The sequence below is a fragment of the Neovison vison genome, chromosome 12 (assembly GCF_020171115.1).
Source record: "Neovison vison isolate M4711 chromosome 12, ASM_NN_V1, whole genome shotgun sequence".
Taxonomy (NCBI): Eukaryota; Metazoa; Chordata; class Mammalia; order Carnivora; family Mustelidae; genus Neogale; species Neogale vison.
The window spans coordinates 74,059,159-74,083,910 of record NC_058102.1 but is presented as its reverse complement, the minus strand read 5'-3'; the positions used below and the strand labels follow the sequence as shown (position 1 = coordinate 74,083,910).

The window sequence follows — 24,752 nt, the reverse complement described above, 5'->3', positions numbered from 1 at the left end:
AGCTTTACAACGGAATCAGTCTGTAAGAAGCATATATGGAAAATATGAGAATGCTCATTTATTTAAAACCCTAAACCTAAAAAGTTATTTGAACATATGTATAAGCTGATGGACGTATAAAACAATTCTTATTGTGAGAAAACAGAGAACACCGATCTAAAGTTACTCAACATTGGGAGCATGTTCTATTTCTCATGTTTCTCATTAAACGAATGTTCCTTTCTTTTCAATTCAGTGATACAGGGTCAACATGAGTTATTGAAATTTTGATTATGCTCCTTACAGTAAAATGAAAACCAGGGAGGGTCTCCTGGCGGTACAGTGATGTACCACGGTGGTTAGGACAACACCTGCCAGACTCTTGGGCTCAACAGCTTTCAGGATGGGTGACCCTGGAGAAGTCATGTTAACCTCCTACTCCTTCCCCTCAGTCTCCTGGTTTCAAAATGGGTGTGATAACTGTTCCTGCTTTCTGGGAGTTGTAATGATTAATAAGTGTAAAGAACCGAACACATGTCATGTACATGGTAAAAGTTCAAACACTGGCTGTTAACTTTTCTGCCACCAAGCAGTGACAAGAGCAGTGAGGGCTTTAAATTAGATCCATTTGGCAGCCGGTATGGGTGGGAAGGAAGTCAATCATAATCCCAGTGACTATGAAAATAAGTTTTTCCAGGTCTATGTGGATTTTATAATTTCTCTGGGGACCACAGAACCTGGCTATGCTTTGTTTATATGGGTAGAAACTAGAAACATTTGTAACTCATTAAATTGCTCTTCTTTAAAGTAAATCATCCCTGTGAAGGTGTAACGAGCAACCTAAATTCTGTAAGCTCAGAAGATACAGAAATGGGGCAAGTAACCATTTACTCAAACCAGTTCCTTTAAAAAAAAAAAAGTAAAGTGAAATAAAACTTAAAAAATTTCCCCAGTAGCCTTTCCCCTCCTCATCTAATTGAAACACTTAAAGAAGTAGGCTTCTCTATTCTTTCCCCAAGCAAATCAGAGAAGTTATGAAAGAGAAAGAGGCCACAGACCTTTGCCTTGAGGAAGTTAGGTGCTGACAATGGTTAGTAAGAGCAACACATCTTGAGAGCACACTATGCATTGGGTCTGTGCCACACTGAATCCCTCAGAACTATTCCCTTCCTTACTTTACAAGTTAAAAAAACAAAAACAAAAACAAAAACCACTCACACGTAGACAGAGAATCTTAGCTAGCAAAAGCAACTTTCCACGATTACACAACTAGCAGGGGGTAGAGATGGGATTTCAACCCAAACAACCTGCCTCCAGAGCTCATTCCCTTACTCCTGTAATCAGCAGGGGCTGAACATGGGTTGCGTGCCTGGCACTGTGCCAGGACCTGGCGGGGGTGGGGTGCTTGGTGGAGAAGGGACGGTGGCAGTGGGTTAAGACCCCATGTTGTTCACCACTGCATGCGCTGGGTCCCACTAGGATGGGTCTGAACATTTACCGTTATATTCAGTTAGTCACATCATTAAAATGACTCTACAGCTGGCTGTTATGATAAGATGGTATTCATATGTCAGCAAAGAATGTTCCTGAAATAAAAACTCTGTGACTGGAATCCTGTTGGCAGACTAGACATCAATCAGGAGACACTGGCTTGGGGCTTATTTAATCGTGTACCTTCTCCTGCTAACTCCATGTCTCCCTTCTGCAACTAGCAGGCACAGCCCCCTCTGAGACCAAGTCACATGGGGGCTTTGGCTGCCCTCGTGTTTCTGCGGAGCGTCTGGGGCTCCCCAGCTCTCCTGGATTGAACCCCTGACCACATGCAGCCTGCTCCTGATATCCACTCCTGAGGTCTGTGGAGATGTATTTAGGCCTGCCCCTATGCCAAAACAGCCTTCCTCTGGTAGAAGAGTGACACATATATTAAAATACAGAAAGAACAATAAGTAGACTATAAAAGCCACACCAGACTATAAAAGCTTTGTACCATCAGAGGCCAAATAACTGGAGATGAAGTACTAGCCAGAGACGGAACATCCTGAGGGGGTGCTCTGATGCCGAGTGTGAATTCACCCACATGGGGGTAAATTCGTGATGGGTTTGCAAAGCTTTCACTGGAATAAAAACCGTCAGCCACTATGGTGAGTGCTATGAAATGTGTAAGCCAGATGACATGTACATCACCTGATGGGTACAGACCTGTACCCCTGGGGCAAATAATACATTATATGTTAATTTTATAAAACTGTCAACCAGTTTTCCAATTTAGTGTATGGGGAGTGAGTAACACTACCTTTAAGATTCCTCAGTTAATCTCACATAAAGGGCACTATCACTGTAAATATTCTTTTAAAATGCCAATTATAAATTTTTCTCCAGCCAGTTTTAATGAGGATAGTGAGTGGAGACAAAAGAGAAACGCATTCATAAAGTTGTCTTGGAACAGACAGGAGATATGCTTTCTATTCTTACTGCTTGTTTCTCTGAGAACTATATTCTAAGGACAAAAGACAAGCAAAAGAAGTAGGGCAAACATCTTAACAACTCCAAGTTTTGTCCTTTGGAAGGTAATGAACCACTGCACTAATCCTAGCATTTATTCAGGTAAGGGAGCTGAAGGGAGCTCTGAGTCTACCCACTAGCAGCCAGTAAAATAAACTAGCTCTCCTGCCTGTCCACAGAGCACATGTAGACTTCAGGTATCCAGAGTATGTTAGCATAGCCCATATTTAAGATAAAATGTAGCAAATATAATTATGGATAGGAAGTTATGGTGTGGAAAGGAGAGCTTGGGATCCATGGATCTGACATGCAGCTGGGTAAGAAGAGAAAGGATGTCCGAATTTACCTGACAGTTGGGCAGTCTTGCCTCCCGGCTAGTTGTGAGCACTGTGGCGGTACGGAGGCAGCAGGCTGCTGACAATCTACAAGAAACTGATAAATTAGACATGTATACAAAGAGATGACGGAGCATTGTGTTAGTAACAGTAACGAAAGCAGTTGCCTGAGAGATTTAGTGAGGAATGTGCATTCATACAGAAACATCTGACATTTTATTTCCCCCTGAATGAGGTCAATAGGAAAGATGTTTTTCTTAATTAAATACAGGATTTAAAAATTAGTAATGCAAAATTGATAGTGAGTTTTCTCAAGAACATTAGAATATATGTGGCCATTCACATTTAGTATATGGATACTTCTAAAAATAGATGTAAAAAATATCTATTAATATAACGAAAGATCTTCAAGTTCTGAACTTGAACACAATGGCAGTTACACGCTTAGCACCTAAATGTGCTTTTCCAAAATGGAATATATTCAGGTAACTGCCTTTATTGTCAGGACACATGGGAATATTGTCAATCCCATCGGTACACTGAAAAAATCAAGCATGCAATACAATGTTTTCCATGATTAAGGAGATACTAGAGAAAGAAATCATCTTTACAGTTTTCTGAAAATTTTATTAATCAAAAGCAAGATTTGTTAGCAGAAATATTAGAATGTTTATTATATAGTAAATTGTTATTAACTTGGACTGATGGAGAAAGCTAACCTGAATGGGAAGTCCACTTTTGTTATATTTTAAAGTCATATAATGTAACTCACACTAGGTTAACAAAATGCTAGCTATTAAAACTCCATGTTTTAGCTAATCAGTTATGTTAATCACCTACTGCAAGAAAGACCATGTGCTGAGTGTTCTACACTAATGAAAGAACATCTGTTTATTGGTACCAGGCTGCCTGTACTGGAGTCACCTGAGAAGCTGGTTAGAAATGCATGTTATACTTCTGCAAAAAGATTTTGCAAAAAAGTTAAAATTGAAGTTAGACTTGAAAATTCAATTAGTCAAAGTAACTGCAGGATGTCCTCTCACTAAGTGTTCAGACCAAGTATTTCCTTGGCAAATTGCTTTCTTTATTTGTTATGTAGGTAATACTGAAGCCAAATTATCATAAAATCTTGGATTTACAGGCTTGAATTATTGAAGCTCTACTGAAATTTACATTCACAGGCCTGTATCTTAAGTACCACTTGTTTTAAGCCAGCATATTTTTTATTACAGCAAAACCTGCCTATATAATTCCAGAATACCAAAATTCATGCAAACTGCTGATGCTTTTGCTTATGACATTGAAAACACACTAAAGTTGTCTGTGATGTAAAGTACACAGGCTTGATTTGCATTCATTCAAGAGAACATCCTTCCTGAAGGGAGCCTTTCACAGACGGTCTTTGTTGCAGAGTAGCTTATTAATTATCATTTATTAATAGGAATGAGATCTGCTTCTGATTGGTAGCTGGTCTATAGATTATCACACTCAGTAAAAGTCCTTCAAATGTAACAATTCCATTTTCTCCACTTGGGGGAAATTTTTTTTTCTTCTCCTTTAACTCTTTGTCTTCTCATTTTGCATCTTGATTAGCTCAAAGATTCCCTTTTGTAGAAACTCAGAGTCTTAAAGGATGAATTCCTTTATGCTCCTTTTATGCTTCCAACACATTTCCTATCTGAGTTATCATTTAGGGATGTCAAGGACTTTGAGATGGTCAGCAGACATGCAGTTTTGTTTAAGTTAACCAGGAGAGTGCTGCCCTCCTATGGTGTATTTGGGTAAATACAATGGATGTAAATGAAAAATGAACTCTTGGAGAACCACTCTGGAATTTGGCCTCAGGTCTTCCATTTCCAGGCAGGTAAAAACGAAGCACTCCTATAGCAAAATTTTGGCCTCTGTGGAATTACAGGCCTTAGAATTAGAGTAATTCGAGTAGGGGGTTTAAATTTGTTTCCATATTTCACTTACATCAGAAATGGGATTTTTGCTAATGCAATTATAGATTGTTATTTATTCAAAATATGCTCTGTGATGAAATTTAGAGAGCAGGTGAGCAGAGGCACAGTGCACTCTCTTAACAAAATGTCAGTGAGTGGTGGATATTCCTGACATTTGTAGTGAATATCAACTTTTTCTCCTTTAGAAGTAACATCACATGTTGCAACAGGCCATACCGCCCTGAACACGGCCAATCTCGTTTGATCTCAGAAGCTAAGCAGGGTCGGGCCTGGTTAGTACTTGGATGGGAGAAGTAACATCACCTCTGGGCTAATTATTATTATTATTATTCTGTACTTGTTATTTACATTTACTTAGCTAAGTGTTATTTTTAAAGGATAAAAAGCAAATTCTACAGGTAAGATGGTGACAGATGAAAAAAGTGAAATTTGAAAAATGGACGTATTGCTCTGACTCAACCATCTTCTAACTCTCTCTTCTCAGGTTCACAGCCCTCCAGTTATAGACACATCTAACCCAGCCAAGCAGCGGATGTGTGACAGCATGGCCTTTGTGAAATGAAAGGAGTGAATTGGGAGATGGGAAAAATCCTTCCTAGTTCCGAGATGCTATGGGTTCTACACAGTCTCACCTGCTCTTTCTGGGATCTACGCCAGGGGTAGACTCACTCCTGAAGGAGCGAGGCCTCATCTCATTACGTTTGAGGGCATAAAAGATGAAAATTATTTGACCCAAGCAGGATGCATTAAAGAACGCCAGCAGCCACTGTTGTCCTGTGGGCCACCAGAACACAACCATTCAACAATCAAGTTACTAAACTCCTAGTATGTGTTCAAAACTGTTAGGTACTGGAGACAAAGGGAAAACAGAGAAAATATGATCCCTGGCCATTTGGGTGAGACAATCATATTCAATGAGCAGTTACAATAAAGTGTCACGATGATGATGATGGTGGCGATGATGATGGTGAGGATGATGACAGCACCGAGCACTTATTTATTGCCCACTGTGTGCCAGGCACTGTGGAGGCACTTACCCTGCATGCTCTCCTATAACCCTGTTTTATGAGTCGCAGTTGATGGATGAGGAAAGGGGGACTTGGGTTAAGTAGCTAGCCAAAGCCCACTAAGAGATGGATCTGGATTTAAATCCAGGATTACATGATCCAAAGGCTAGATTGAATTTACAGACATATCCCTGCATTGCTTTCCATGATAGGGAAATGTAGGGGCCTCAGAGCAGAAAAACTTAGCTAAATCTAAGTGGTCAGGAAATGCTTCCTGGAGGTTGTAACATCCATGCTAATGCCTTAAGAAAAAAATTTAGCCAGAGAACTTCTTAGCAACTATAAATGGTTTATAGTCTCTACTAATAGCAATAAAATATTTCATCATAAAATTAAAGTCTTTTGAAGAGCTCAGAACTGAATTAGATCCCACTGTACATTCCTAAGGTTACAGGACTGAGAAATGTCAGAGCATACTCAAGAGATTTTTAGTGCCTCAAGGGAAGATGAATAAGGCATACGACAGCTTAAAGCATCTATAGGTCTGTAGTGACAGACGTAGGAAGAATTCCCATGGATGACATTCCTCCATAAACAAAAGCCAACTAGAAAGGAGGGTTAAAAAAAAATGAAGGAGAAAGAAGGAAGGAAATTATGTGTTGAATCAACATGATAGAATTTCTCTTAGGAACTTAATATTAGTTACCTCTTTTTTAAGTCCTAGCAACACTCCAGGGGCATTATTTTCACTATTCCTACCACAAGCAAATAAATATTTCTGATCTATGGGACTATATCAAGATCTCATATACCCTGAGGAATTTTATTCCTTTAACACCTTTCAGGGCCCAGAAGAAAATACAGAGCTCCCCTCCTACGCGAGGGGCTCCCCAAACATTTGCTGATTAAATTAATAATACACGATCACCATATACATTAACTCACCCACAGTCACACTGCTAGGAAGTGGCAGAACAAGGATTTAAAATCAGACTTTTCTGATGCTGAGGCCTATTTTCTACTCTTTACTCTGGCCGGCACTCAAATTGACACCAACTACCTCTAGAAAATGTTAGGGTCATAGTCAAAGAAACCTAAGTAAGAACTTCAGACAGTTGAGAGAGTAATTTGAATGTACCCAATTACTTCAAAAAACACAAAGCAAGGTAAAGGGTGCAAGAATGGGGATATTATTCCATGTCTGTAAGTTAATGAATGAGGAGAGAGTTTCTGGTCATAGGGTTTTTGCCTCAGGCTTCTACTACTTTTAAGCTCCCTATGGTAATTTAGAAAATTAACCAATTTTCTAAAAGTCAATGTCTTAGAAAGTCCCATGAGCCCACTGGTTCGGGGAGGGAGGGAGAGCCCCATGTGGAAGGAGGCAGGGAGCCCCTCTGTGTTTGGGTTCCACACTGGGCTCAGCTGGCAGTGCTGAGAGGTGGGTGAGGACCCTATGGGTGAAAGCTGATCCATAGAGACCATACCCAGCAATCGTGCGGCTGCATGGACAGCTTCCCTGGTCCCCAGATGCTCTGTGGGAAGTGGAACAGCAGCTTTTTGTGGCAAGCATTCTCCCATCCAAGTACTAACCAGGCCCGACCCTGCTTAGCTTGTGGCAAGCATTCTCCTACAGAATGGCCAGCACTACAGCCCCCGGTTTTCCAGAACGGAGAACTAATGCATCCCTACTGCTTCATGAGCACCCGTACTCTCTCATGACCACAAACTCCCCAGGTGCTGCACACTTTTTATGAAAACTCTCTCTGTCCCTTGAGTTTTCCTCAGGCCAAATAGGGCAAGTTCTTCCTCACAGGCACATTTTCAACTTTGCTCACTCTCCTCCTTGCTCTTTGACCATGTTTCAGGGTGTGCAACAGTCTTCTAAAAATGAGGTGTTCTGAAAGGAAATCATGTGTGATTAGATGTGATTGGTGGAGTGAAGTGGCAGACTTGCCTCATTTGGGATACCCTCACTCTATTAAAAGAGCAGAAGCCTGCATGGCAATTGTTTTTGGCCGCTGACCTGTTTCATATGAGCTTACTTTGGCTACAGATGGTGCTATCAAGTCATGCTTCCTCCACCCTGTATGTGGGGTGTCTGGAATCCCAATGCAATATTTTACACACTTTCTTTTTTTAAAGTTTTATTTATTTAAGTAATCTCTACGCCGAATGTGGGGCTTGGACTCATGACCCTGAGATCAAGAGTCACATTCTCCTCTGACTGAGCCAGCCAGGCACCCCCTCTTTTAAAGTAAAAAGAGATAAACTTTTTACTTTATGTTTATCTCTAGTAGGTCTCACCTTTTCCTCCCTGATGCATCTTTTAGATCCTATTTTATAATTTAGCATATCAACTTCCTCTCCCTCATTTCTCTCTTAAATCAGAAAATGTGGTAATCATGACCTTAATATCTTCATCTTTATCGAAGAGTAGTAACTAATAATGGGGTCAGGCTAAGTAGAGACCATATTTCATAAATATCCATCTATGAATTTGGGCCCTTTGAAAACGTCACTCAATCAGTTATGGACCCCCAAAATTATATCACCACCTAGAATTTTCTCTCTTTGTCTAAAAGATATTTTATAAAATACCTGGTTAGTTGTTTGCCAAAATTCAGGTATATTATGTTACCACTTTCCCTGATCTTATGAGATAAAGAATGAAAATGAGTCTAGCGTAAGTCTTTCTTGATGAACTCATGCTGGCAGTTAGTAATCCCTATTCTATATGGAGTGTATGAATCTGTTCACTTCCAGAAATTTGCCTAGGATCAGCCTCAAGGTTGTTGGTCCATAGGTTAGAGAAACATCTTTCTTTTCCATTGTATAAAAACTCTATTTCCACATTTCTTTCTCTGACCCACATAGGAATTTACCTTCTCACTTCCATATCCTGTTTCTCCCTGGGTACCTTTTCCTCCACCTTTCACAAAGCCATGATTTTTTAGCATCTTTCCTTCGACAAGAAAAGTAAGGAGGAAAGCCATGTGTATTTTCCTTTTTTTCCTCTTCTCATTTAAAAATGGTAACTCATATACTTAAAAAATTGTTGAGAAAAATAAAACATGATACAAACAGCAAACATGTCTCATGGTGAGACAGTTAATATCTCTGTTAACTTGTACTATTTCCAAGACTGTTAAAGAAAGATAGGTTCAGTAATTAAATTTAACCACTTAAACAACTGCTGTTGTAAAACAATGACATTGCTGTTATTTCCAAATAGATATCACTTTGAAACAAATAAATATCCTACCTAGTTAGAGTAAATGTTCGATATTCATTAAGGACCTTTCAGTGAAAACAGATGATTAACAGTAGAAAAGCAAGAATGTTTCATGATGAAAGTTATTAAACAGAAGGTTGACAGAAATAGTTATGAATTGTCCAAAAATAACTACCTAGTTAATGATCAAAGCATAGAGACATTTTTTGTATCCTTAAGAGAGACAGAAGGATATCTCTCTTTCTCCCTTCTGCACACCCGGTCATCTCTTCCAGACTACTCACTAATTGGGATATTGGCAATGACAGAAAAGAGAGAGCAGGCAGCAGGAATGCAGAAAAGGAAAGGATGAGAAATAATGGTAACGTAGAGTACTTATTAAGTGCTGTATCTATGCAGACATTAGGCTAAACACTTTACATGCAACAGCTCTTTAATCCCTAAATAAACTTAAAGAGATGGTTTTTATTTTTATTTTAGAAATGACAAACTGAGGCCTAGGGAGGTTCAGGAGTGTGCTTGGTCACCTTCTGTATGATTTTTTATAGTGAACAAAAGCTTTCTGGCACTCAAAAAACAACAGAGTTTGGCTGCCATAATCCTCATTTGATAGGTCAGGACACTGAGGATCGGAAAGGTTAAGTGATTTTCTCAGGGGCTCTGGAGCGAGCGGCAGATAAGAACATGAGCCCAGTGGAATGCCCCATGGAGCCCATAATAAATTAAATTTTGTCACCCCAAATTCATATGTTGGAAACTCTACTACTACCTCAGAATGCAACCACATTTGATGATGGGATCTTTAAAGAGGTAATTAAGTGAAAATGATGCTGTGTTAGGTGGGCCTTAACCGGCCTGATTGCTAGCCTCTGAGCAGACAGGATTGAGATTTAGAACAAAAGACACCAGGGAAGGCCTCACACAGGCCATGTGGGGACCCAGGGAGAAGGTGGCCATCTACCCACCAGGGGGAGAGGCCTCAGGAGAAACCAAACCTGCCTAACCTTGATCTTGGACTTCTAGCTTCCAGAACTATGAATAAATACTTGTAGATTGTTCAAGCCCCTCAGTTTGTGGTTTTTTGCCCTGGCAGTCCTTGCAAACTAATATGGAGCCCTCGTACTTGCTCCAAAGTGGAAGCAATTGTCACACCTTCTCTTACCTTTCACTCTAGTCTAGGTAAACTAAGAATAGCCAAAGTTCTCTCATATTTTTTTAAACTCTAAGCATTTTAACAGTTGGGACAAATAAATCTGTCTTATTGGGGAAGACTAAACTGATGATAGAATATGATATTTGAGTCATTGATAGAAAATACACAATTCTAGGGACACCTGGGTGGCTCAATACATTAAGTGACTGCCTTCGGCTCAGGTCATAATCTCAGGATCCTGAGTTGGGAGCCCCACGTTGGGCTCCCAGCAGCGGGAAGTCTGCCTCCCCCTTCCCTCCCCACTTGGGCTCTCTCTTGGTAACACTCTTTCTCTCTCTCTCTCAATAAGTAAGTAAATAAATAAATAAAAAGAAGAAAATACACATTTCTAGGCACTATGCTCCAAAGTAGAGATAGGAAATTGCATAATTATTAAAGAAAAGCCTCCCAAACTCAGGAATTCTGGATAATAACACAAAGGTGCGCCCCATCATTAGCTACTGACATACTTACGCATACACCCAGGTCTTAAGTGAGGGCTTTACACAACAGTTCTTGAGCATGGACAATGGGTGTACCACAATGATTTTCTCCCATCTGCCAACGATGTAGCAGTTCTCTGTGGTCTCCTCATCCTCCTCTTCATTCCCATTCTCTCTCCCCTGGGTTCCTCAACTTTCCTCCATTTCAGCATGAGATTTAGTGTCCATCAGAGACACTTTGGTGTTGAGATCCCTGCTCTACCAAACAATAACTGAAGGAAATCAATAAAGGGGACTTAACGGTTCTAAGTCTCAGTTTTTCTGTTAAGTGAGGACGTTAAATACCACTTTGCAAACCAGGTGAGAGAATGCCTATGAAAGCATGTAGCCCAGGGTCTGCTGACAGGAAGCGGTCATTAATTACACATGAGGGACTAAGGGGAGGAGTCAAGGTGACCTTGAGGTTTTCAGCCTCAAGAAATGAAGTAAATGGCATTGACAGCAATGAAATTTAAAAAGTCAAGATAGACCATAGGGTGAAATCATTTTGACAATGATCCTTCTTCTTCTTCTTTTTGCGTCTTTCATTCGTTCATCCGAAATGCTCTTCTCTTGTTCTACTCAGAACTAACAAGTTTCATCTTTGTTCCCAATCACCCAGGAGGAAGTGTCTGCTTCTCCTAAACTGCTTTAGCACTTACGGCATCTTTTCCAGCATTTCTGCGCACAACTCTGACCACCGCTGTCCTTGCGGTGTATCTCATCTCCTCCATCACTCTATGTGGTTCAGAGCAGGGTGGACCCTACCTTATAATTCTTTGTTTTCCCACCATAGTTTGCTTGGGGATGCGTGCATTAGTATGTATTACTAATATATTGATTTCACCTTCCCTAAAGCATCCTTGGATTTGCTTCTCTATTAGTACTTTATTAATGCATTGTCTGACGGATCCATTTGAAGAAGGGAGAATTTAAAATTAGGCATTCCTAACACAACACCTTTCTGATAAAAGTTTTAAAGTTAACTTAATAATTTGGGGGAGATTAATTATTCTTTTTTATAATAATTTATAATAATTATTTAAAATAATTTTAATTGCCATTATTTAAACTGTGCCAAATAACATTAATACTGAATTATTCCTCACTAAATCTACAAAATGATTAATAGTGTGTTAGTGAATTAACAGAAAAGTTAATGGTAAGAAGCATCAAAATACATTCTCCTAATAGTAACAGCTTGAACACTGAAGTACTCCTATGGATGTCTATACACATAAACTGAAAAAAAAACAAACAAAAATCAAACATACATAGTAGAGAATTTAGGAAAAAAATAAGAAATATTTAAAGTAGAAACATTTTATAAAGAAAAATAATAAGGAGAGCATGAGATAAAAACATTGACATAAATATAAATAGTAATCAGGAAAAATCTAATGATGAACTTAATGGTACATTGACACTAATAAAAATGGAGAGCTGTGAACAACTTTTAGCATTTTATAATCAAACACATAGAGTTGGCTATCTCGTGCTCGCTTCGGCAGCACATATACTAGAGTTGGCTATCTCATCCCTTTTTGCCAAACATATGACATATCCTGTTAATACATTAGTTTCTCTGAAAGTATCCACAGATAAGACAATAACCTTATTTCCAACTACTCAGGAGTGTAATCTACTAATTCATGTCACCAAACACTTCTGCCTTAACTTTCCATCAGTGTTTAACACAGCAAATTCCATTATAGGTTTATACCCTTGACAGTCAGAAACAATCATTATCCATCAAAAGTTTCCAAAGTACAGTAAAGACAGAATTGTTGAAATACATAGAAAAAAAAATTCAACATAGACAATGTAAAAATACGACCTGATAACAAATCTTAAAAAACATCTGGCTCTGCCTTCATGCGTATGACAACTGCATATAGTTTATCACATTTTGGTGACAAGCATTAAAGTGGTCTTCAGTGATGTAGAATCAGAGCATGACTTGTGAAGAAGAGGGAGCATTTTTAGACCTTTCCGTCATTATAGATTAGACAAAAACTTTCACCCAGCTTTCCATTTGCTGTCCTGATGGCTATCATCTGACTAGTTGATAAAAAAAAGCAATATTCACAATCTATTTTTTATTTCAAAGCTTGCAAGAGAAATATACAAATGCCCTGCAGTATAGTCAACTTTCTGTTCCCGAACAAGATACAATGAAACCATGAGCATGTATGTAATCAACTGCCTACCGTAGGAAGACAGAAGATAAATTTTGGGGGAAGGGAAGGGTGATAAAATACAGTGGCACCAAGAGGTAAAAGTACATTTTGCTGCCAGATTCTTACACCAATTAAACATCTTTTCGAAATGACCTTCTCAAGAACAGTGTCAGCTGGCACAGAGGTAACTCAAGGTGGTAGGATGGTCTGTTCTCATTCAGCAAAGTCAGTAATAGCATGCAACAGATGAAGACCAGCTATACCTTGGAAATGTCAGAATTAATTCATCATCAGAAAGACACAAAACAGAAGTTAAGTTAAACAAACTACAACCAAAAACCCACTAAAAGGATCCATTGTAAAAAATATATATCGCCCAAAGAAAATATATGAGACACCACTCAGTGAAATGTGTTTGATTTTCTTATTTAATATTTTTTCAATATTAAAAAAAAAAACACTAGAAAATATTCTGAAAGGTTCAGGGCATCCTCTTCTGTAAAGTGATGGATCTGAAAATTATAGGTTTTCAGCAATGTCAGTGGTTTCTTTGCTTTTTTATTTTTATTTTTTTTACTTCTCTTAGAAAAGAAGAAATACTTATGTAATCCATATTTTTGGGGGGGAAGCATTCCAGAAACCCCCAAACTAAACCAAGTGTTATAAAATGCACTATGTCCTCACAAGCAAATTAAACCATAAGTATAACTCAGTTAAAGGAAAAGCAATGTATGTAAATATTAAATATTTTTAAAATCCAAGTTTACAGAAGGCGCTTATTCATTTTTCAAAGAAAAGAATAAGGATTTACAAAGGCAAGCTTCCTAATGTGAAAGTATGTGATTTATAGAAACTTATCTGAAGCAAAGCTACTCAGGAATAATTCTATTAAAGAAAATAAGGTTCACCTACAGGTTTGTAGCCAACTTACCTCTTTTTGCTTTTGATGTCAAGTAGAGCATAAAAAGAGAAAAAAATTTATATTTAACTGATTCTATTGTTATTACATAATGGCTATTCCATAAATACCTACTCAGAGAAAGTGACTATCCTACACTTGTTTTTTTAAGGACATACGAATAGAGATGAAGCTGGGATTGCCTGGATGGCCAGACATAGGTACACAAGGTGCACTTCGCAGCATCCTCACTGGGATGTCTGTGCCAGAGCCTTGAGTGTACCCCCTCCTCTACTTTAAACTTCATATTTCAGATCACATGATCTTAAACTGATCACAGACTGATTCTGTTTGTTGTAAGACATACTCTTACGTGCAATGCAGAATTGGGAGGCAAGGCTCAGCTTAGAGCAAAAGACAATCCAGATGAACAGCATCAGAGCAGCAAAAAGTCCTTAATATGAGCAAAGTTTTCCCCCATCAACTAAAAAAAGCATCCACTAGAAGTAGGTTTAGCTAAGATAACAGTACTGCTCTAAATCAGTGTCCTGCAAAATAAACACACATATTTTCATATAAATCTATCAATGCAAATATTAGAGTTGTTTCTTTTAACTCTTTTAAGAGTAACAATCTAATCTAGTCCATTTCTGGAGAACCTTCAGGCACTAATTCGGTTACATGAGAGGCCAGCTTGCAAAGCAGCCCCTTAGAAGAAGACCTGATTTATGGTCTGGCCACAGAGAAGTGACATAACCTATGCAAACGTACACACACACACACACACACACACACACACACACACACAAGAAAGAAAGAAAAAAAGAAAGAAAGAAAATCCCCAGAGTCCAGTAATGAGCAAAACTGAAACAAAATTGGCTTTTACACGTACAGTTCCTAAAAACTTTAGATTTGTGATGAGGGAAACATACCAATTACTGTTCGTTTTTGGCTGACAGGTGACAGTAGACAGTAAAATTAAGAGTAATATGACATCTTCATGACTTTACTTTTTTAAAAAGTAAACAACAGAAAGGAATAAAGCAGCCGTTTTGGGTTGTGGTTTTTTCCTTTTTCCTCTCATAATTTCAGGCACAATACACTGGTGAAACAGCCTAAGAAACCAAACAAGCATCAATAGATGACTAAAGAGATGAGTGTGTAGAGGAAGGGACACACAGTTGCGCAAAAGGAAAACCAGGGTGGCCGGATGTTCTGTTGTTATGCCATGAATACGGCGCACTATGAATCTTTTCTGCTTGATTAGTTGCACACGTTTAAAGACTAGGTCACATTAAGTAGCACAGGTGCAAGCACTACATTTCACTACATCACTTAAAACCAAGGAACAAGCAGCAAGGGTAGCCTTTCCATGAGCATTACAACCACCCATCGTGGGTGCCACACTCACAGCAGAACTCAGGCTGCTCCTTCCAACCTTGACAAACTTGTTCAGAGGTCAGGAGAGCCACTGAAGCCAGGGCTAGCACATAGAAAGGCCCATTCCCCAACTGTTTGTTAAGGCCTCAGAAGGGTCTGGTCGGCTGCCATGTTGTTCGGCACCAGAGAAACATTCTTGAATTAAATTGGTGGCCTCCGTATCATGTACACCAATCTAGGTATGCTTTTAGAAATTGAATCCCATCAGTTGTGAGAAGGAAATCCAAGTGTGAGAACACTGCAAGAACTTGGCATGAACTCTGGAACACTGTTCCTTTCTGCCTTGTACAGTCAGTGCTAACACAGAGACACTTTAAAATGTCCAAAAAAAAAAAAAAAAGCTTGTTCTGTTAAGATAATCCAAATCTTCCTTTTTCTTGATGCAAATGATACTACTGGTGCTGAGATACTTTAATATTTTTCCTTACAAGTCTATTTGGAAACATGGGTTGTGTACAGTAGGTCCAGTCCCAGTCAAGAAGGGAATAATTTATATTATTAGAATCAGAGAGCTTCAGAGTTGGGAGAAGCTCCATCAGTATCTTTTCATTGTAGCTGTCCATATATTGTTACAAATGTAAAGGAGAGTTTACAGTTGTTAACCTCAAGATTGACTTCGCTGGGTACCAATATGGCCTTTTCTTATCACGTTTTTCTTAGTGTTCTTTGTAAATAGAAAATGTCTCTTTGAAAGCGGAAGTTTTGATATAACTTCCGGGAAATGCTTATGATTAAAGGGTTTGTTGCTATTCCATTTTTTAAATAAAGGTTTAAAGGCTGTTAGGTAGTTATAGTGAAGGCAAACAGTAGAATACAACAGACTAGAGCCAGCAGACTGGATTAAATAGTGTGAGCAACGCAGAGAAGATGCTGGTGGTCACCTTCTCCTGGAATACAGTAAGGGAGAGGTACGAGCTACCTACCAGAACTGAGACCTGAAACTCTTTTTTGCATAAGGGGCTTTGGGATATGAAGGCAAAGTGATGCCAATGGTAGACAGTTGTAGCACTGGGCACCCACGAAGGACACCAAAGATCCTAAGGGTTAGGTGTTATAGGTATTGTAATTAACAGCACATGGGCAGAATAAAGGCTGTTCTCTGACTTGATGTCCCCTGGGGAGCATACATAGGTAGAAAGTAGTGAGAGAACATGAGCGATTTCTTATTTTGGTATTTGGACTAGTTTGTCATTAGGGGGCAGAGACTGATCAATTCAGTGAGTCTGAAGCAGAGCTATGATCTAAAACCAATCCTAGAGGTGTGTCTCTTTCATGTTTTCTATTTCCCTATTGATATTTGTAGTGAGCCAGAAAGTGTCATTTGGGCAGAATCAGGAGAGGAAGGCGGTTATTAGCTGGAATGTCCTGAGTCTTCTGTATGTCTCAGCCCATCTGTGCCGTGCACCCCCGCCCTGGCCCCGCTGCGGCCACTCCAGACTCAGCCACCTTCTGGAGGCCTCTCTGTCTCTACATACCACATGTTTGGACTCTGGTGGACACAAGTATGCCCTGACCACTGTTGCCCTGAATAGGTAATACATACATATATACACACACACACACACACAAATCCTGTATTTTCTTTCACTTAATGGATATATTAGGGGAAGATTTTAGTTTTTTCCTTGAAGAATTTAATAAGAAAATTCCAATTTCCATGGGATTAATATTAATAAAACTCAAAAGACTTTCAAACTACATAGTTACACTAAAATCGTCAACACGGATTGAAAAATATTATCTAATATAATATGGACATTCCGGCTGCAACGTTGGATCCCTTCAGTAATCCTTCCATCATCACTTATTTGGCTTACAATGCTCAGGGTTTGAATATGGAATCTTTTACGAAAATTTAAGTTCTGGTTAATAAACCCGACAGAGGAAGGAGTAGGAATCAAAAACAAAAATAAAAAATAAGGAAAAATGCTGACAGAGCTGTAGTCATCAGATGTTCCTTAATCGCTGCATTATTTACTGAGTGGCATCAGTTTGTACCATGAAATTATTTACTTAGTATTATCTTTATCATCTCTGTTATCCTGGACAAAAGGAAATACATGAGACCCACCTGGAAAGTGGTGGTTTTTGGTCCCCTTATGGTGTCCCCTTTGTGTTTTTCGTCCCCTTTTGGTGTCATTAAATTCTGCCATTTAAAATGGCCAGGATGCATTATAAATATTTTCAAATAAATACTTAAAATAAATAAAAACGGACTTTTTATAAGCTTGACTACACTGATTTTTTAAAAAATTAAGTTGTGTTATTATTTTAAGAATATTTAAGACACATGGTTTCTTAGGGTGTACCTAAACAATAGGAATTAATTATAATACTGACAAAGAGACCTAGTAACAAATAAGAAAGATGTATAAAGAAGAGTATACAAACATTTACTATGTACCTACTTAAAGAGCATTGCCACCAATTGGAGATAAACAAGGAAGAATCAAACTGCAACCAAAAACATATGGCCCAGTATTTCATTTCCAAAGAAAACCTAAATATGTGCCATCTTAACTCTTATTTAAAATTAGATGTTGTGTGTAAAATTTCAGGTTTCTGTGCAGAAATTATATCTAGTAAAGCCACCGGTGAGTAAGAAGGCCTAGAACTATACTGTCTAATAGAGTAGCTATTAGCCACACCTGGCTATTGAGCCCTTGAAATACGGCTAGTTCAAATTGAGATGCATTCTAAGTGCAAAATGTATGCTGAATTTCAAAGACTAAGAAGAACAGAACATAAAATATCTCTATAGTTGCTTCTATTGATTGCATATTGCAATGATAATATTATGGGTACATTGTATTAAGTAAAATATTACTAAAATTAAGTTCATGTGTTTCTTTCTACTTTTTCTCATATGGCTACTAGATTTAAATTACATATCTGGTTCACATTATCTTTCTATTGAATAGCTCTGGTCTAGAAAGTGAAACATTCTTTTGGTGGCCATTTTATTGTTTGGCAAGAAATATTTCTATTCTACACTTGAAAATGTTTCAAGCTTTCATAAAGGGTTCAAGTATCTTCCTTGTCCTCTATAATCCAGTTAAAAATAAACAGAAAGATGAAACTGATATAAAGAAAGCCAAGATATATTAAGTGAAAATAATAGCATGCAGAACAATATTTCTGGTTGTGCCAATTTTAATACATATATAATCAGTAGTTGTGATTATATATGTACACATTTTTATATATTCACCTATACATATAGAGAATGTTCCTAGAAGGACACAAGCAGTAGGCTGGGAGAGAGCTACTTTCTATTTTACAATCTTTATACCCTTTCAACTTTGAACCATCATTATCTATTGAAAATACTTTAAAACTATTTTAAAAACAGATAAAAAAAGTAAAAAACGAGGAAAGCCATATTTATATGTAATCTTTTACTGCATATTACATGGATATTTTCTTATAATTGTCTTGATTTTTAGGCACCCATATATAAAAACAACCAACTAAAGAAACTTCAGTAATATATTACATATACACATATACATATGTATATACATACATATATATTGTATATATAATATATATATAATATTACACACATACACACAGACATACACACTGCCTAAACTGAATGATAAGAGAAGTGAATAACTGACTTGGGAAGTTCCCAAATTCAATTCTTATGGAGAATTTATTATATCACCTACATTAAATCACATCTGAAATAACTATTAGAAAATCTATATGTATCGGTGATAAACCATAGTAAAGCCATTATCTTTTCAGATATTGTAGAAAATTTGGGCTAATTACCAATTATCCACCCAACTGAGGGCCTACTATGTGCCAGGTACAGTGCAGGACCTGAAGATTAAAAGATCAAGGAGCAAGGTTCCTGCTTAAAAGCTTACAGATTCATAGGGGAATGTGATTTAAGACACTCCATCTGTAGTTAGGCAAAGAGGAGGAGGTAGGTAATTCTACCTGGTGAATATAAGAGATCAGAAAAATCTTTATAACTTATGTACACAGTGGTAAAATTGGTGTATATGATACATATAGGTTAAAGACTTTGTAAGAGAAAATAACAGGGGAAGAAATCTTAAAATTCTAAAATATCTTTATATGAAACTAGTTATCTGGATGAAAATAAAAACATTCAGCTAAGTTAGAGAATATCAGGTATTTATCTATACAAAACAAATCTGGAGCTATTGGGAAAAAATGAAATACATTTTTCAGATTTCTGGGTATTTTTCACTTGGGTATCTGTCATCACAGAGACAGATGGAATCTAATTAAGACCTCTCATCTCATGTCATTTTTAATATTGTACATTCCAACTCAAGATCATCCTATAGTAAAAGATTTCCTGGAAAAATAGAACTGTTCCTTGAAAAAAATACTGAATAGAAATATGAAGGTATTGCACATTTCCACTATAAAATGACTCATGAGTACCCCCAGAAAAAGAAAAATACTCCCGCAGCATACATGATACACTAAAATTTGGACATCTGAACCCACTTCTAATTGTATATTACATTGGGGCTAGATAGAAACATGTATATTTCAGCATGTGGTTGGTGATTTTCTGAATTAATATTTTCGATTTAACTTCTGTCAGATACCAAACTAAAGGCAACATGCTCTAGCATCAAAAAATGCTCAAGCCTTCCTCTGCAGAGAAGAACTCTACAGAAGCTATGTTAAGAGAAAATATAGGCCTAAAAGATGGCAAGTTTCAACAGATTGCTGTTCACTCTGGCTATTTCAAGGACTGAATCCTGCAGGGGCAGAAAAAAGCATAGTGATTTGGGGAAGGGGAACTCACAAAAATGGAGAAGAAGCCTCTAGAGAAAAAAATATACCTTAGGGGGGAAAAAAAACAACCACTGAGGCTATCTGTTAGTTCAGGAAGTCAGTTCAAATAGCATTCACTGAGCTCCTTCTACATACAAAATGTGGGAGGATGAAGCAGACAGGCAGTTAGAGGAGGTGGTGTGTACACAGGACACACTGGCTCTCAGGTATGGTTGGACTTCTCTCCATTCAGACACATGTCAACATTCACACTCCTCCCCGTTTTGATTGTGAGTCTCTACCATGTCTCATCTGCACATTTCATGAGTCTTCATACCTATTTCTTTATCGTAGGTGTTAGCCACATCTAATCCATTCTCCACCTTGCTGTCAGGGCAATTTAATATAATGAAAACCTGGACTTATTCTTTAAAGAGTCAACTATGCCCATGAAGTCAAGTCCAACCTATGAACCCGGCTGTCTGTTTCCAGGTCCTTGTCTGTCTTTCCAGTGTCATTTCCCAACACTCCCAAGTCCCCCTTCAATTTCTAGTCCCGAAGCTCGTGGCCTTTGCAAAAGCTGCCCTTTCCCAGAAGGCTCTTCACATTACCCACACCTGCATTCCTACTGTCCGCCATCAAGGTTTAGTCAACTTTCACCACCAGAGCTCACTCTTCTTTGGGGCGAATGCACCTAACCACCCCAACTCTTCTTTTATTTTGGGAACATCTATTAACACCACTACTTATTGGAAGCACAGGGATGACATTTCATTTAAATAACATATTATATTAAAAGCCAAAAAAAGTACCTGACACATAGTGGTAGCTCAATACATTCTGTTAAAATTTGATAAATGAGTGAATGAGCAAATGAGTTAAAGAAAGAAATGTGGGTTTGGTACACGCTTAAGAACATAAACTACAATATAAAAAACAGACAAATGTTGTTTGAATATAGTGAAATGTAAAGGCAATTTTCACTCATGAACATGCTTTGTCTGTTGACTACACATTTAAAAGGGTGATTACATATCTAAGGTTAACACATTTCTGTGAGCTTCTTTAAACACTGACAAAATTTAAAATATCATACAAAATTTTCAGATTTCAAAACAATACCATTCTCTCACACTAGTTCAGTAATGGTGTCAGAGAAAGAGAAGGAAAGGTAGCAGTAGGGAGGGGCAATGGGAATTGAAATGATAGGGGAAAGCAAAACATCTAAAGGGAAAACTCCTACATGGAAAAAAGAGTGTGAAGAGCAAATTGCTTAGGCTATAACTTCAAGAAGAGTTCAAACTTGCTTTTTAAGTTTGAGATTTCTTGTTTATCCTGTTGCAATATTGTGATCTAGAAGAAAGATCTGTTTGGTTTTCATTCACATTTCCTGGCTCATAGCCCTCAAAACCCTTGGAATTTCCTAAGTGTTGAGAGTGACAAAGGTGTCCCCAGTTATTTTAATAAAGTGACATTCCACCTAAGAATGGAGGCTGATTGCCAGGAGAATCAAGAAAACAATCCATGTGACTAGAGGGTTGGAACATTTAGTCCTACTATCCAACCTCTGCGAAGGGGAGAGAGGCTGGAGGTTGAATCAATCACCAATGGCCAGTGATTTAATCAATAATGCCTATGTAATGATACCTCCACAAAACCCCAAAAGCACTGAATTGGTGAATGCCTGGAGATCCGGGGAGAGTGGTGTGCTCTGGGAGAGAACATGGAACTCCAAGTTCCTTCATTATACCTTGCCTTACACATCTCTTCCATCTGGCTATCTCTGAGTTATATCCTTTTATAATAAATTAGTAATCTAGTAGGTAACATGTTTCTCTGATTTCTGTGAGCTGCTCTAGCAAACTGACTGAAGTTGAGGAGGGGATCACGGGAACTCTGATTTACAGTCAGTTGGTTAGAAATACAGGTAACAACATAAACTTGTGACTGGTCTCTCAAGCCGGGGGCAAGGGGTGGGGGGCGTTGTCACTGGACCCTCTAATCCATAGCCAGTTGGTCAGAAGCACAAGTAATAACTTGGGCTTTCAACTGGTGTCTGAAAAGGGGGAGGGGCAGTCTTGTGGAACTGAGCCCTAACAGGCGAAATCTAATGTTATTTCTCTGTAGATAGTGTCAGAACTCAGTTGAATTGCAGCACACCCTGCTGGTGTCTGAGAATTGCTTGTTGGAGTTGGGAAGCCTCCACACAGACACACATACTCTCGTTGAGGCTGGGTTCGGGAACTTCATTTAACTGTGCAGATCACATAATCAAGTCTTTACTATAGAAATAACATCTCTTACCTATAAATTACATGGCTCTCTTTCACATATTCCGGTAGGTTGATTTTAATTATTGATGAATTGGTAAGATTTTATTATTATTATTATATAAGTAATATTTCACAGCTATTTGTATGATAAATACTATGAAACAAAGTGATTTTGTGAAGATGTACCACCTGCTGCCTGACTGCCTCACTGGTGACAGCAGGGTCCTTTTTGACTCAGATTCATCAAGGCTGGGAGCAATATGGGGGAGAACACTGGAGTCTGTATGCTAAGATAAGGACTAAGTCAGCAACAAGAAAGTCAATAAACAGAAATTCTGGAATTTGGGGGGATGAGGCAGCAGAAACAGCCAGAGTCAAAGGCAAAAGCCAGAATTTTCCTCCACAAGGTTGTATTAATATTGCAAATCAATTAGTACAAAACAACCTTTTAATTTTGAAAATCAATGCCCCATCCCAGAGTTCTTCAGAAACTGAGAAATTGTGGCTTGAAGAAGATGGGGTTTTCTGCTGACCATCTCATAGAAAAAAAACCTATTTGAAAATATCCCTTATATATGGTAGATAATATTTTATGCTTTGTGCTTAAAATTTTTTTAAAAGATTTTATTTATTTATTTGACAGAGGGAGAGAGATCACAAGCAGGCAGAGAGGCAGGCAGAGAGAGAGGGGGAAGCAGGCTCCCCGCTGAGCAGAGAGCCGATGTGGGGCTCGATCCCAGGACCCTGGGATCATAACCTGAGCTGAAGGCAGAGGCTTAACCCACTGAGCCACCCAGATGCCCCGTGCTTAAATTTTTTTTTTTTAAAGATTTTATTTATTTACTTGACAAAGATCACAAGTAGGCAGAGAGGCAGAGAAAGCGAGAGATAGAGAGAGAGAGAAGGAAGCAGGCTCACCGCTGAGCAGAGAGCCCGATGCGGGGCTCGATCCCAGGACCCTGAGATCTGACCTGAGCTGAAGGCAGAGGCTTAACCCACTGAGCCACCCAGGCGCCCCCCGTGCTTAAATTTTTAAGTGAAATTTAAATCTGTCATAATTCCTCAAGAAAGCATTCAAAAAATTTAAACTCTTTGTATTTCTACTGCAATGATTCAATTAATTTAATTACTTCAATGGTTCTCAATAGAAAACCCACTTATTAGAATAACAATAACCACCTACAAAGATATATTAAAAATACCTTTCAGAAAACTTACCCCAAAAATTCTAATAAATTAACAGGGAATTATCCTTTCAAAAAATGATGAATGGATATTGTTACTAGCTAACAGATTCTATAATTATCAGTAACTTATATTAAATTCATGAATAAAAATCTTGATTTATTTAAAAATCTGTTACTTCTCATGGGTTTAAAATATTTCTTACAGAGAACATAGGACTGCATCTATATGGCATATCCCCTTCTCAGCTTATTGAACACATTTTATACAGTAAAAGCACCATAAATAATATTTAATATGTCCTATCGTATGCAGTTCAGTCTACAAAAAATAATATACACTATTTAATAATACAAATATTTTTAAAAGCTACAATTTTTTGATGTAGCTAATTAGTCACTTCCTATAGCAGTTGATTTAACCAAAACTTTTCAGAAGCTGTTGCTCAGTTGATTAAAAATTTATTAAGAACAAATCCGGTTGGACCCACAGTATATAACTAAAAACTCCTTAGGCTATAATAACAGCTTTACTTCCTCCCCCTGTCATTATTGTAACTTCAAATAAATGGTTAAAAATGTAAAATTTGTTAGTATGCTACATTGTCATTAAAATGATTTTCTGGCCTCTTGATGATTCTGAATGCCATGTTCTTTATATCTCTAATCTTATATATAATGATAATTTCTAAGGCCAATGTCTTTTCTAGTTATTCAAAACTAAGAATGTAAGACAACATAATGGTGCTTTCATTCACATATGGTAGGTAGCCTTAAGAGTTGCAAGTTGTGCATGGTGTGCAAGAAGTCTTAGAAAGATTCAGAATGTATGAAAACAGGAAAAATGTTTTGTGAGACTGTTGGTATACGGATATATTCTTTTTGACAGGAATGTCAAAATGGAGCAAAAAACACAGATGTTTGTAATTTTAACCCAATGATGTTGCTCAAGAAAAACTGAACCAATGAGAAGTTGACTGCATGAGGCGACTTCCAGCAGCACTGCATAAAATAACAAATAATGAAAAACTATCCAGCGGTTAACAAGAGAAGAAATACTGATTAAAGTGATAACATCTGAAATAAAATTTATGACACAACAACCTTTAAAAATAAAAATAGACTAGGCAGTAAACACAGAAAAGTTTACAATATAATGTTAATGGTTTTGACAATGTAATGACAATGACATAAATACATATTAATGTAAATAAGGATTGAGTGATCATATACAAAATGAAAATAGTTATTATTTATTAATTTTTAATCTTACTGATATGTCACTTTTAAATTAAAATACCATAGGGTTATTTA

The 24,752-nt window shown here is 37.8% G+C and overlaps 1 protein-coding gene across 5 annotated transcripts in view; it reads right to left on the bottom strand.

The window, feature by feature from the left end:
* BICD1 (BICD cargo adaptor 1) overlaps window positions 1–24,752 on the bottom strand; it is a 223,460-nt gene that overhangs the window by 9,023 nt on the left and 189,685 nt on the right. For 3 of the 5 annotated variants that reach the window (XM_044228413.1, XM_044228415.1, XM_044228416.1), the window contains one exon: window positions 2,828–2,903. The exons of 1 other annotated variant lie outside the window; for it this stretch is intronic. In XM_044228413.1, the coding sequence (XP_044084348.1) occupies window positions 2,828–2,903 (76 nt within the window). Of the gene's footprint in view, window positions 1–2,827; window positions 2,904–12,846; window positions 13,137–24,752 lie in introns of those variants that run through there. One more of the 5 variants, XM_044228419.1, reaches the window with a different exon arrangement.